Source organism: Dromaius novaehollandiae, chromosome Z, assembly GCF_036370855.1.
Source record: "Dromaius novaehollandiae isolate bDroNov1 chromosome Z, bDroNov1.hap1, whole genome shotgun sequence".
NCBI lineage: Eukaryota > Metazoa > Chordata > Aves > Casuariiformes > Dromaiidae > Dromaius > Dromaius novaehollandiae.
The window spans coordinates 56,891,910-56,906,430 of record NC_088132.1 but is presented as its reverse complement, the minus strand read 5'-3'; the positions used below and the strand labels follow the sequence as shown (position 1 = coordinate 56,906,430).

Below are 14,521 nucleotides of genomic sequence, written 5' to 3'. Positions count from 1 at the left end.
TGCTGACTTCCTCCTCTCCAGCCCCACCTGGGATGCATTTTCACCCCCATTGTAAAGATGTTTCTTGTAGTAAAAGACACACAGAACTGCTGACATTTTTACAACAGTCCACATTTGCATTCAGCGATAAAGTGCATGAAAGTCTGGAATTACTTCTATTGCACTGTGCAAGAAAGTAACATGCTTCTCCCAGGTTTTACACAGCTGTTCTCCCCTTCGAAGTCATTACTGCCCGGGGAACATTTCCACAGGGCACCGTGGGAGCTCTTCATGCAGCAGCCGAGAGGGGTAGGAGCTCCAGCTCCTGCTAAGCAGTGCTTGAAGGCTGAACGTGGCCCCAGTCAGCAACCTAACAGTTTTACGTGGCTACGCTTTGAGCTGTCAAAGGGCAGCGATCCAAGTGACAGGCCCCCCAGCAATACACTCAGGTAACATCCACATTTGTAATGGAGTAGAGAATTTTACAGTTCTGTCCTTACAACGTGGATATTGTTAATATCAAGGGTTCAGAGATCTGCATATATATTTCCATGCCACTTGTTCACTGCTTGGTGGGGTTTTTTTTACACCTATATCTGGTAACCTTAGGTGCATTTTCAACATGCTGAACTCTGAAACACCTGCCTCAAATGTTCACAAAGAACAGTACCAAATGCAGCAGCTGAAGTGTTTCAGGAAAAACATCAGCAAAAAAATCCCCTTTCAAAACATTTGTAAAATCTCAGGACTCTTCTACGAACTGATCCTTCCCTACTCCGGTATTCTGCCTTCCACTCTGGGAGAACCCAGAGCCCTTTACACATACATACACCTCTTCAACCATCACTGAAACAGAGCTACATTTCACTAAAATTTGGCAGCTGTTTAACCACACACAACAAGTATACATAATAGTCAGATTAGTCCTCCTCTTCAGGTTATGACATCGAAGTGTGATGATGGGGAAGGGATTTCAGATGTAACACTGGTGCTTCAACATAATTTGTTCAGGATGCTTTGTCTAATCTCCAGTGCTGGTGAAAATTAAATTAGGAACATGAATACTAAGGAAGGGGTGGGCAGGATCTCTAGTACCAGAATGCTCTATACCAGTTGTAGGACACTGGTTGTACCTTTTTGACCAATTTCTCATTTTTGTTGAGCTTAAAAAATTAAACTAATAATTAACTTCCTAATTACCCAGTATCAGGAAACTTTGCTCTTCTGTAAATGTACACCAAATTTAGAAAAGCTGAAGTGCACATGAGCAAAGTTGCATTGTGTTAATATTTCTTAGAGAAGCAAATACCATTTAGTTCACAGAACGCACAAAAAAAAGACTGTAGGGCTCTCAGAGTTCTTCCTACAGGCTAGGGAGAGTAATTTATATTGCTTTTTGAATCTATTAAAAGGGATTTCATAAATCGGTTACAAAACACAGCTGAAAAGAATAAGGTATTACTGTTTTTATTTTAGGGCTTTAATAGGTGCCTGTACACCATTGCTGACAGAGCCAGAAGATTTATCACTCAAATAAGTTATTTTAACAGACAACAATGAAAAAATATATTCCAAAAGTTCAAACATAAACTTACTTGGTCTACTACCATGCAGTTTGCATATACTTCATCACTTCCATTCAGCATGGCAGAAAGTCTAGCTGCTGCAAAGAATGTAGGTGGAGTTTTGAATTTCTTGAGAACATCAAGGGTAGAATGTCGCTGTTCTAGAAAAAATGGAATTGCGGAAAATATGCAATTATTTGTCATACCATTTTCATATATATCTATCTGTATAGACAGAGAGATAGATAGATATAGATATACACACATACACACATATAAAAATACACACACAGAGCATAATAAAAATGATAAAGTTTAACCATTAAGTACCAAAATTTAGGATTACAATTTGGTAATACTTGTCTGGCCACTCAGACACCTGCAAATCTCCTAATTGCCTAATATTTCCCATGTGTTTCTAGAAGCCAACAGTTGACAAGTCTCTAAAAGGTACATCACAGTGATATATACAACTTAAAGAGTTTTCCTTTATCCTGGCTAGGAATGTCTTCTATTTTCCCCCTGTGTTAGAACTTTGTAAAGATCTGTAGTTGCTGAGGTATAGCTGTACTAAACAGGATTAAGACGTATGGGCTAGGATGAACTATTCATGATTATGGTCTATAAGTTATAAATATCTAACTTCTGATACATTTTGTGAACAGAATACAGTTCAACTGCAGTCAAACAAACACCTTCCTAAGGCATTATGTCTCCTGGCAGAAACATAATAAAATATTAATTTCATCTTTATTTGTTGCTGGGTTTTGTTTTAAAAACAGTTTTTTACTTTAGTGTTTTACTACACTACTACCAGTAAAGTGGAAAAATTCTTTTTAAAACAAAACAAAACAAAGCAAAAAAGTGAGAGGTATACAAATAAAATGCCATTTATAGTGCCATTACAGGGTGACAGCAATTTGACCAAATAAGATTTGACCTGTGACCAGGATGATATGGATGAAGGCTGTATCTGACCTGTTTTTTCTTCTGAAATGATAATTTATCTGTTTCAACAATAACCATTAAAAAAGTTTGGGACTTAGTTTTCAACAGTGTGTTCCTGACTCCAGATATGAAGAGTTGCATGGGCTGACTGTATTTGATGGCTTTGACTAGCAGAAAACCTAGCCAAGTGCTCCAGAAACACTGTTGGTCTGTCCTGTAGGCACACTTCTCTTAAAGCTGCTTATGAGCATGAAGCATATGCACCAATCTATCACTTGAGTCAAAGCCTCATAATATCTTCTGACTGTAGAATTAAAAAGCTGCTAAGGAGCAAAATTTCACAAACTGGAAACCACTCCAGTTCTAGACTGTGTGAAAACAGGCGGCTAAAAAAAAGAAACCCACAGATATAACGAGTGTGGTTTTTCTTAATTTTACAGTGCTCTAAGTCAAGCATTTCCCCCGGAAGTGAACTGAGATACGCTAGCGTAAAAATGACGCAATAGAGAAGAATATCCGACCCGGTAAAACGTCTCAGTTCAAAATTTTCAGTAAACTGAACTCCAGCTCGTCTGTTATTGGAGATTATGCAACAATTCCTTCTTGGTTTGTACCAAGTACAATTTATTTTCTGCAAGGTTGGAAAGGAAAAGAAACCACTAAAGACTTTCATTCCCCAAGCCATATTCATAAGACAAGAGAACTGCATCTGGAAGGTGCCCATGGCCATCAGATTGCAAGAAATGATACTGTGAAGAAACAGCACTGATTATCAACTACACTCGTCAAGATCTGGTGCATTCATTTCTTTAAAAAACTCCTGGATCATTGCCAAAATTGCAATGCTATACTACAGTTTTGATTTAATTTTAAGATGTTATAAATCCCAAGAACAGAAAGCTCTATACCTAAGGAAAACTGGAAGTTCCCATTTAGAAATGGTATGCTATGAATTATTTACTTCCTAATCCTGACAGGCTTTGTGGGCTCTCATACTATTAAAAACTTTCCCTCCTACATGAATTTTAATATGATTTTATTGAGTGTGCCATCTTGAGAACCGCTAGAGCTACAAACCATTTCCTTATGTTTGTCAAGATCCTGAAGTCTTTATTTATAGATAATATAAGCCATTGTTTTCTACAGCAGTTCATCAGACATTGGCAGCTAAAATCATATGGGAAATGGGATTTGGCAAAACAGGCAGTGCTTTTTTGTGGCAAGCAAAGTTTTCGGAGTACTGGTCTTAAACCAACAACCAGGAAGAAAAAAATTTCAGGCTCTACATTGCTTCCTGTATACTTATTACCTTCCCCAGCATGTTCTTCCTCCAGTACACAAACATACAAGGTATAACCATCAAAGGCAATATTCTGCTTCAAAGCCAGGCTGAGCAAGGTTTAACACGTACCCTTGAGAAACAGCCCACGCAGGGCCCGTTGAATCACGGTGTAAATCGGAGCTGACTCCTACTGAGCCAGTTCCCTGACTTAAGCAGCTGTCCCCATTGCTTGGGTCTCTACAGTGAGATAAGGGACTGGGCTGTGACTTGCATATCCCGAGCCAAAACCACCACCACACCACCACCACCACCACCAATCATCCTATTACATTACATTTTTATTTATATAGCAGCTTCTAATACCACATCTTACATGATTTTAAAACTTTATAAAAGAGGAACAACATGGTACAAACTTCCAAAGAAGGCTACTGCAAATAGAACAGGATATATCAAAATATGTCGTTATCCGCAGTACTTTCAGTCACTCAGTATTTATCTGTAATCTCTATCACTGGTAAATACAATCTGTTTTTTTTGGCGATGCTCCAGTCAGTTTGTTGTTAAAGGTGAGATCTTCAGATATTCACGAGGGTTTTGAATGAGAAGACAAAAGCCAGCAGGTCCCTTCAGGCTGTGTGACACCATGTGGTGCCCCTGCTTCTCCAGGAAGAGGACTGCTCCTTCCTCTCACTCCCCCCCCCCGGATTGCATACATGCATGAAGGGTCAGCTACATCAAATTTTGTAATAAGAAAAGTATTTCAAGACTTTGCTGAATGCAGGGGAGAGCATTATTAATTACACATTGACTGTGCTAGTAACTTATTTCTACTGCAAAGGCCAGCATAGTTTAAAAAGTGACAAAACCATAGCAAATGTCCACATTATGCACTGAATTCCTGCAGCCCCCCTACTTGCCTCCTGCCTGCCACACAAGCGGTTACAAGCCATCCTGATTGTACAGGCACCAAGAGTAGCACTTCTACCAGTTTAAAATGGAAGGAGATAATAGCCCTCTGCACCAGGTGCCACTATTAATATACAGCAAATCTTTTCTTGCCTGAAAGGAGTATCTCGTAACTGCATTCTGAAACAAAACATCTCAAAAATCCTCCCTGCCCATTCGAAGTGGCTATTCTCATTGCATATGCAAGACTTCAGCACAGTATACGGAAAGGCAGGTAAAACGTGTACAACTCTTGCACCAAACACCATTATAGTGCCAGAGGCACAAGCCTACTGCATGGATGATATGATGTTTCTGCCTCTGACTCGCACTGGGCTTTTACTGAACAGAGCCTATCTTTTCCTCTAGCAGGGAATTCAAGAGGGCAAAAATTTCTGTGGAATCTCCCTGAGAGCCATTCTCAGGCATGCTAAGACTATCTACTTGCAGGCTACACCGTCCTCTTTCAGGCCCTGGGCACCAGTGCTGGAGTTGTGCCCTTCTTCTTGGTGCAGCTGACAGCTGGCACCAAGGCAGAACGTCTGCCACCCTCCTCTTCCTCTCCATCAACACCCAGCTGGGCAAACCGGCATCTCTTGTGGCGGCGAAAGTGTCCTAAACCATCTTATCTGTCTGAAAGGTGTCAGTACTGGACTGCAAAGTGTTTACTGAGAAAAATATTGATGCAGATACAACACAGAAGTATTCAGTCAGCTGTCTGGTACTGAAATACATGGCAAGCACAGCCCACCAACCTGCTCCTACTGCCAAAGCTGAAGGCTCTCAGGCTCTATACTGTACCATGGCCACAGAGAAAGAGTAAAATAAAGGCATGTCTCCTTTAATGGAGCACATGGATCTCTAGCATCTGCCTGGTAAACAGACAGGAAAGATGTATGTTATTTAAACATAGGTGAAAAAAAGCCACAGTGCTGGGTAGTATAATCTCCAAACATGGATAAAAGACCTTGACCAAGGAATACTAGGCACAAGCTCTCTGAATCTTCTGTCATGTTGTCATCAAAGTTGCATAGCAAAAGCTGCACATTTTACCAAGCACAAAAGCTTATAATAATACTTTAAGAAACACACGATCATCATAACAATAATTTAAAACATGCTTTACATTGGCATAAGAAAATATACAGCCTTGAATGACCCGTTCTGGAAAACAACAAGTACATAATACTTCTGATGTTTTTCCACAAAAATCAAAACTTATATCATTTTATGAGAGGGCACCTAGTAAAAGAGACGTGAAATACATCAGCGTGACCAAACTGAGAGCCCGGAAAGAAATTACAAATTCCTTTGTCCAGATACAATGAATAGTTTTCAGACAGCTCATCACAATTACCCCCAGCAATCTGAACAGGGGTTAATGTATAACTGGAAGTAAGTACCAAAGCTATGAAGTAAGAGAAGAAATGCAGACAACTACACACATGGGTCACACAGGACTACTGAAATACTCTTCTAAATCCACAGATGGTCATCTGAACTTGGGGAAAGAATTCCACAAGTTCCTGGCAAGGCACCGACCAAAGTGACATACACTTCTGTAGATGTGGACAGCATGACCAATTTCAACTGGGCATCTGCATCGCTAACTCATGAGTCTTAGCCCTCCATTCATTCAGTGCAACTACTCACGAGATTAAAATTAGGCAAATACATAAGAACAACACTACACTGCGAGTAAAGTGAGGGAGGCCTTAAAGTGCTGTTGTCATAAAGCCCAACACTTAACTGTCCTAAATCTCTGGAGTGGAAACTAAAGCACTAAGTTTCCTATGTATGGAGGGAATCAGGCATCTGGATGCTGGAAATCATATCTAGGATGTTCAAAGTGTGCTCCTAAAGTAGCCATTAAGAAACACTGACATGGAAGGCAGTTCTTAAGCACCACCTTTGGTCTTTGTCACTTAAACCTGGACTGCAAGGAAGTGCCCCCCTCCAGTGTGGCATTCATGGCTCTGAACTCGCTCCCTGAGGCAAGCACCTTAGCTGTTTCCAACAAATAAATGAATACACAAGCAAAAATAAGTCGGTGTCTCATTTTACACTAGGCACAATAGATAAAGTACTTTCCCAAGATATGGGATGCTTGATTTCAATTCCCGCCTCTGAGAGGCTTCAGAGTGTAAGTCTCACCTCCCAGGGACTGTGGGACAGACTTGCCAGACAGACACTCTCAGAATCCATGAGGCCTCCAGAACAGTCTCTAAGAGTTGGTGGTTTTGAGAAAGTAAGACTGCCAGCCCAAGGATTATGAATACATCTGAGGGGAGAGGAGAAGAGCGCCGTTTTCTGGCCATTTCACGTTAAACAACAAAATAAATACCCTCAGGGATCTTGCAGTAGGGATCAAAACTCAGACCCCTCTCCAGTCCAATCACTAAGCTGGAGTCACACTCACATTCTCTGTTAAGCCTAATTAATCTTTAACCATGCTACGTACAGGCATGCTTCAATGGGGGCGGGGCGGGGGGGGGGGGGGAGTCTGCTGCTCAGCAATACATGGAGGCTGACGCTGGAGGTGTACAGCCTGCGCTCGCTGCCTGCCGCCCCGGCCCTCCGGAGGTTCACTGGGAAGGCAGGGGCTGAATCACCCTGTTCAGTGAAGAAGGACATTTAAATTTAAATTTTGAAAACACTGGTGCATATGGCCCAAGGCAGGGTCTGAGAATTTCTCCTTTGGACTCACCCAGCTGAGGTCTGCCTAGCTCCCCATTGCATTTACACCTGCCTCCCAGGAGGAGCATTGCCAAACGCATACACCAGTCCATGAAACAAACAGCACACTGGCTGGGGTGAGAAGGGAGGAGACTGACACTTCATTGCCCACATCAGCTGGAGCACACAACGCATGATACGTAACAAAGAGTGTGTGATTTTTGGGGTGGGGAGGAGAGTGCCACACTGATTCCTGCCAGCCTCTAACATCCTCTCGTTCGCTGAGAGTTGAACTCCTGCATCACGGAAATGCAGCTGCGAGGTACCCTGCCCCACCTGTGCACCAGCAACGACTGCATGACTGGAAAAAACCAGGTCCCGTTCCGCTTGGGGAGGAAGCCACAAAGGCAGCATTCCCCAAGCGAGGCAGGGCGCAGGGCACAGGTCCGGTGTCCTCTTGCAGAGCCACTTCTCCCACCCAGCAAGCAGCCGGGATTTCAATGCTCCAAGCACAAATGAACCCTTGGCACCTATCCACCGATAAATTCTGAGTGCACGTGCACCTGCAGTGTCTTCTTGCTCTAACAACCCCACATAAATGGTCATCTGTACATAAAAGCAGCATGTGTCGGCATACTGTTAACAGTTATGGGAAATAAGATGCAATACTAACATATAAAACACCAGATGGGTATACAATGCTATGCAGCAGGTGAAGTATAAAAAAAAATAATGCTGTCTAAAGGTAAAATAAAGAACAACAAAAGTGGCATGGAGGATGGGTGTGCAGCTAAAACATTTACAAATAAAGTGAGTTCTCATGAGATATAGAAAGAACACACGCTATAACTTGCAACACATTTCACCTTCTTTACAAATTGTATATGCAACCACACACACAACACAAACTCCTATGCTCTTGGGAAATAATGGATTAATGACTAAATCTCAGGAATAAAAGTAAAAAATCTCAGAAGATATTCTGCAGGTTAAAATGTGCATTTTGTGCACATTACTTTAGTAACACTGATGGATCTTATTTCTCTTATTTATTTTTTCCCATTCTGAAACACAAAAAGCAATTTTATGAAAGGAATAAGGAATTATACTTTTCCCATCCTATATCTCCCTTTCTTTGCTTCTGCCTGAATGCAGTCAAAATTATGTCCTCATTAAAGCTTTCAATGATAATTCTTCCTAACATAAACTTTTTGGTCAGTGCCTTTAAACCACCTTAAAACACACTTTATCATACTGACAATATTTATAACGCTTACCTCCCAAAGGCTTCTCCGCAAAGGAGAACTATATCTAACTGCACAAGGATCTGTGCAAAGACAGCAACTGACCTGTCATGTCTTTCTTTTACAGAAAGGGAAAGATTTTCCTCTTCCTTCTGGTTAGATTTTTGTATACAACTAAAATTTTTCTTGTTCGCTGCTGAGACATATTTAAATTATAAATTTCCCCTTGAACGAAAACAACTGTAACTAGCAAAGCTTTCTGTAGCAGCTGCAGTGCCGTTCTGTAAGCTCCTAGGGTGCCAGAACTGCTTTTGCTACAGTGATAGTAACACACACAACCAGGAGAAAAAATCCCTGAGAGAATAAAGAAATAAAAACAATGTTAAAGAACTATATATAGTTTGGAGAAAACACTTTTTTCTTACTTAACAAATTCCAGTACCATTATTTACAAAAGTATAACTAACAGTGAGGTACACTTTTGATAGAGAGGAAGAAAATCCACCTCACTAGAGTTGCGTACAGCCACCTGCACACAGCCAGACAATGAAAAGGAGGCAGAGCTATTAAGCAAGAGTCATTTAAAAGAAGACAGCTTTCTCTACCTTGTCTGGATGCCCTTCTTCGAATCCTCATTTTAGGTAAGGAAGGCCAAGAGTAATTAAAAGGTGAGTCAGAGTCTGAGTCCATTTTTTTGCTAAGTAAGAGAGAGCAGATTCTCAAAGTTGCACTTTGTTGTTCTCAATAGCAAGTCAAGTCTAAGAGTGATGTAAAATAAAGGAATGGACAAAGAAGGATCGAGTTGCCCACTAAACACAGGGGAGGGAGAAGCTCCAAATGTTTGCTCTCTTCAGGCGTCCAGGCATGTAAGACAGATCAGGCTGCAAATATTAAGGCAAAGCAAGGAGGTTGAAGTATGAGAGCTTCGAGTGTAGCTGTTGCATCGTGGTCCAGAGCTATTTGAAAGGTCATTGTGTGCCAATGAATCATTAACTCACCTCTCCATTTTGATGTAAATGAAAACAATAGAAACTGAGCAAGGAATGAGAAAATATGTCTCAAAAGTAAACAAACTATTGCAGGCTTTTTCAAAGTTTTGTTTCCATGTTAAAACTGGGATATACAAGGACTCTCAAATTGAAGCTAGGCAAAATGTTGAAGTTATAGAAGCCAAAGATTAACAAACAGTAAGCAAGGAACACTTATCAATCTGCTGGACCCTGTCTTGCTGCAAAGCAATACTTTCCCTCTCCCTGTTTACAACTTCAGCAGACTTCAGGATGTTGCAGCTGGAAAAGCACTGATAACCCACTCAAAAGTCTGTAGCTCCCATCTTTCTAACTCAAATAAGCTTCAAGCTTAAGTGTTATAAAGAAAGATTATGCTGTCATTAGAAGAGCTTCAATAATATTTAGTCTGAAGAGTATTTTCTCCCTCACACAGTCACCAAGTTAGACAGTGAATCATAAGAATTTTGTAGAGTTGGCACCTCTACAGCACTGGTCTAACCTCATAGCAATGCACAATACAGCTAGTGACTAATTTACAACAAATCCTCCATTCTTATACAGTCTCCCTGAACAACTCGTAGGCAATTAGTATTCAGTAGGAACTCATTATCCCTTCCCCCAACACTACACAAACTACAATTTTGAAACAGGCTCAAATGTGGCTATACAAGAGCTAATACAAAAATAACATGTCCAGTGTTTCTTAACCAACTCCACCAAACACTTCTTTTAGTTGCCCCACAATGTATGTGCCTCTGTTTTCCACATAAAGGAGGAGAGGGAATGTGGATCAGCTTAAATGTCAGTTTTTGGAAGATGATGACATTTGAGCTTGTTAACATTCCTTACTTCACTTCAATTATTTTTCAGGCTGCTGAGGTCTGCAGCGCTACTTCTGTATTATGTTTCAAGTGATTCCTCGGTCCACATTTCAGTGAGAGATAACAATGTATTTGTTGAAAGAAAATAATGCAATTCAAATGCAAATTTAATTCAAAACCCATTATACAAATATCTATCCGTTTTTTAGGGATAAAATAATTGTTATACAAGCACTTCATAAAGTGCACACATTACATAAAACATAGTTGAAACAGATCATTGTTCTGCCTTTGCCTTAACTGAAGTTCTGCCAGCTTTGTTAGGCCTGAAAAGCGTAATTTGCCCCAGACGCTAGAAGCTTTAGACTTTCACTTTAAATATTAGACACTCCCACAGACTTTGTTTGATTTATATATATAATTAACAACCCCAGGGAATTACAACAGACAATGGATGACTGAAAATACAGAGAGGATATAAATCCATGGTTTAAGCATCCACTTCAAAACATCTCCACTCCCTGGAATGTCAGGTTCAAACCGCACTGATAAATCCCCTGGATATTCTGGAATGCGGGAACTGACGTGTCCTTTCACACCTGCACTCCGTCCGGAGCATTCGCTTACCTCCAATCGTGGCCACAGTTTAAGAGAAAAGGAAAAGACAAAGCATATTTGTTGGATAACTTGTTCACTTAGGAAATATCTTCCCAACTGCCCAGACACAAAAGACTTCCCCTGAACACAGCAGTAATCCCTCATGTAATCAAGTGTGCTCTCACTACCGACGCGTACTCCAACTCCTAATTGCAGGCATACAAGAAGGCAGACTTCCACGGGTGAACTGCAGTTTACATTTAAAGAGCACTGTATTTCTTACAGTGGCTTTAAAATCTCTCAACTTTCTATTTCACTGATTATTCCTTTGTTCTCTTTTCCATGAGAAATGGTAAATTTTGCTTACTTCTGTGATATCTCCATTTGTGCATCCTTGCTCTAAATTAACCAGCTCTGACTTTTTTCACCTATCCTTCAATCAAAAAAGTACACTTAGTCACTTCCATTGATCTTCCTGCACTTTTATTTAGTCCAGGATGGGATGACTAGAATTGAACAAAGCATTCATAATGAGGACGTACAGCTGATGTATTTAATAGCATTAAAATATTTTACATGCTGATACATTTACTTTTCTGAATTACCTCTATACACTGAATAAATGTTTTCACTGACTGTTCAGTTTTTGCCTACTCTTTCTCTGAAACTAGTAGAGTTAATTTAGAACCTTCTAATACAAATGAGTAATTTAGGATTATTAAATATTTTTTAAGCTGCAATCCTATTACAGGAGAATCCAACTATTAAACTTCTGCTATGATAAAAACCTGACCACTTATTCCTGATGTTTATCCTCTATTTCCTGGACAAGTCCAGACAAAAGCTTAGGCTTTTCGCCTGCTTGCCATAATCTCCCCTGAACAGAATCTTGTAGAGGGACTTGTCAATGACAGTCTGAAAGGGCAGATAAATTACCAACCTTAACCCCTACTTCTGAAGGGTTAATTGAATATCACTCACTTTATTTGCTCTGTTCGAGCCTTGTGAAAGATTATTTTTTTCTTGTTTGTAAAATTCCTTTATGCAGCCATGAAAGACTTCATGCTGCTATTTGCCATGAAGGAAGACTTTGCCTTACAGTCTTTGGCTAAAAATATTTTTCTTCCCATTCTTGCACTTTGTGGGATGATCCAGTCCACTTCTCACCTGCCAGTCTTCATTTCCAAAGTGACAGCATTTCAGTCATGACATCTGCATGCAGCTGGCACAGAGATCTAGCAACTTATAAGATAAAACATGCTTTCTAGCTGGAAAATATTAACCCTACTTTCCATTAAAAATGTTTTCAATTATGTATACCAAGTTATAGATGTGAAGATAAAGAACAAATGTTTTGTGTGTGCATTACCTAAGGCTAATGCTTTTGATAAATGCTAATGTAGTGTTTTAAATTCTTTCACCCAGCACTTGCCAAAACACATCCGTTTGATATAAATGTTTTTCTGAAATATTACAGTCTATTGTCTAACTGTTCCCTCAGCTTGTGGTAAGACGGAAGGAAGTACAGGAATGCAACCAGTATTTGTGGTTTCCACAGAGTGGCACTTTCATCCCACAGGATCACACAGAGGACAGCCCCACGGTGGGGCACTGGGGAAGAAGGTGGATTCTCTTTCCTGAACCCTGCTAAACGAAATCCGCAGCTGGTAACTCACTCTCTCTGGCAGACCAGAAAGTCAAAATCCCTTCGAGTCAAGTGTCTCCTCTCTAGATGGAGAATGGATGCATATGGGACACAAAACTGAGCTAGAGCTAACAACCTGAAGAGCAGGGCTGGAGAAGGGACACCATTGGATACGGGTGATGAGAATGACAGAACGACAGCCCAAAACATCCTACCCAGTTTGCTCTGGGCAGAGTCTCACGCAACATTAGGGATGAAGTTGATTTCCTCCAGCTTGACTGCCCCAGAACAGCAGAGCCTGCAATATTGCCCAAAACTGTGCAGTTTCAAAGGGAAAGAAGGCCCTGACATGGAAAGAAGGTGTAGAAAAGGCTAGGTGCCCTTCTCCACTGACTTCTGCAACCTGTAGGTGTATGAGGCTTTCCTTCCACCTTCACTCTGTAGACCACATCTTCCCACAGAGAGGATCTGCCAAGAGACCTGGACAAAATATCTGCATTGTTTTGCATTAGATTTAGCAATTGTTTTAAAAATTCAGCAAATGTGAATTAAAGGTGACTGAAACCAAAGTGCCACCAGCCAGATCCACACACTGAACACACTCCAACTCCAATGCTTTTCCCAGCTGCCCACAACAATTACGTAATGATTGCATGGACTGCTGTCAGCAAGTGTCACAGTTCTTGTAGCATGGCTCTTCACACAAATTGTTTTTACCACCTCTTCTCCTCTGCCAAGCACCTTGTTCTGATGAAAATTGTTTCTGATGAAAATGTTGTTCTGATGAAAATTTATTTACTGGAATTGTCAGAAAACTTTGTCACCTCACTATTCTCTCCCTTTCTCTTTTCCAAGTCACTAATGAATACACTGAAGAAACACAGAACCAAGCCCAGATCCATAAGATCTTGGCAGAGGGCCTCTCTCCTCTTGTTTTCATGACCCTCCTTATTGATCAAATTCTGATAGACAATTCATGCATTCAATTTAGAGCACTGTCATTTCTGGCCAGTTTACTTTCCTATCACTTTGCACACAAGGAAAAGTGTCAGCTGCTGAGGTCTCACACAAGTAACATGGCAGTTTGAGATTTAAACCATTTAGCAATGGATACCGAAAGGTCCAGCAGCTATTCGGCAGCCTTCATCACTGCCCAGAGTATGGCAGTATTTGGTGGATCTCCTGTCTCCATCACTAGCACTGGGCAGCAAGCACCATCTCTTGTCACCTGAAAGGGGAAGGCAGTTGGAAGGGCAGGGAGCAGGGAAGGAAAGACTGCAGAAGGAGAAGGGGAAGAGTAGGGAGCTTCCTGCACTGTACACTTCCTCCCATGACAAATACACCTGCATCTCCCTGTTTCGACCCTGCTGAAGCTATGAGGTAGCAATTCCAACAGTATGGAAGATCACCAATGTTTAACTTTACGGAGCCTCTTCCTCTCACCACCAGTTTAAAGTGGCATTTTGCTCTCTCAGAGAAGCACAGTCCTGGGTACGGGCAGATCTCAAACCTAGGCACATTCTGATATAAGACTAAACAGCCTTGAGCCCTCAAACCCCTTACCTCTTGCTTACACCTCCCTCCTTGCAAATGTTTTCCAGTCTTTCCATTTGAAGAGCTGAAGACAAAACTGACCCACGCTAGACATGCCTTTTCTGTAATGAGCGTCTCCTGTAGACGCATAGACACTAGGAATATTAATGAAAAATAAAAGTAAAGATATGGTACTATAAATTTGAGTCAATTTTTCATTGACTAATTCATACAATTTCTTGGACGTTAGCCTGAAAACAAACACAGGACAGT

The 14,521-nt window shown here is 40.9% G+C and overlaps 1 protein-coding gene across 14 annotated transcripts in view; it reads right to left on the bottom strand.

Moving 5' to 3' along the window:
* Nucleotides 1–14,521, bottom strand: part of LOC135324650 (rho guanine nucleotide exchange factor 28-like) — a 133,641-nt gene that overhangs the window by 53,336 nt on the left and 65,784 nt on the right. For 12 of the 14 annotated variants that reach the window (XM_064501321.1, XM_064501323.1, XM_064501322.1 and 9 more), the window contains one exon: nucleotides 1,575–1,705. In XM_064501321.1, coding sequence (XP_064357391.1) covers nucleotides 1,575–1,705 — 131 coding nt within the window. Of the gene's footprint in view, nucleotides 1–1,574; nucleotides 1,706–9,247; nucleotides 9,563–14,521 lie in introns of those variants that run through there. The other 2 variants (XM_064501332.1, XM_064501333.1) reach the window with 1 other exon arrangement.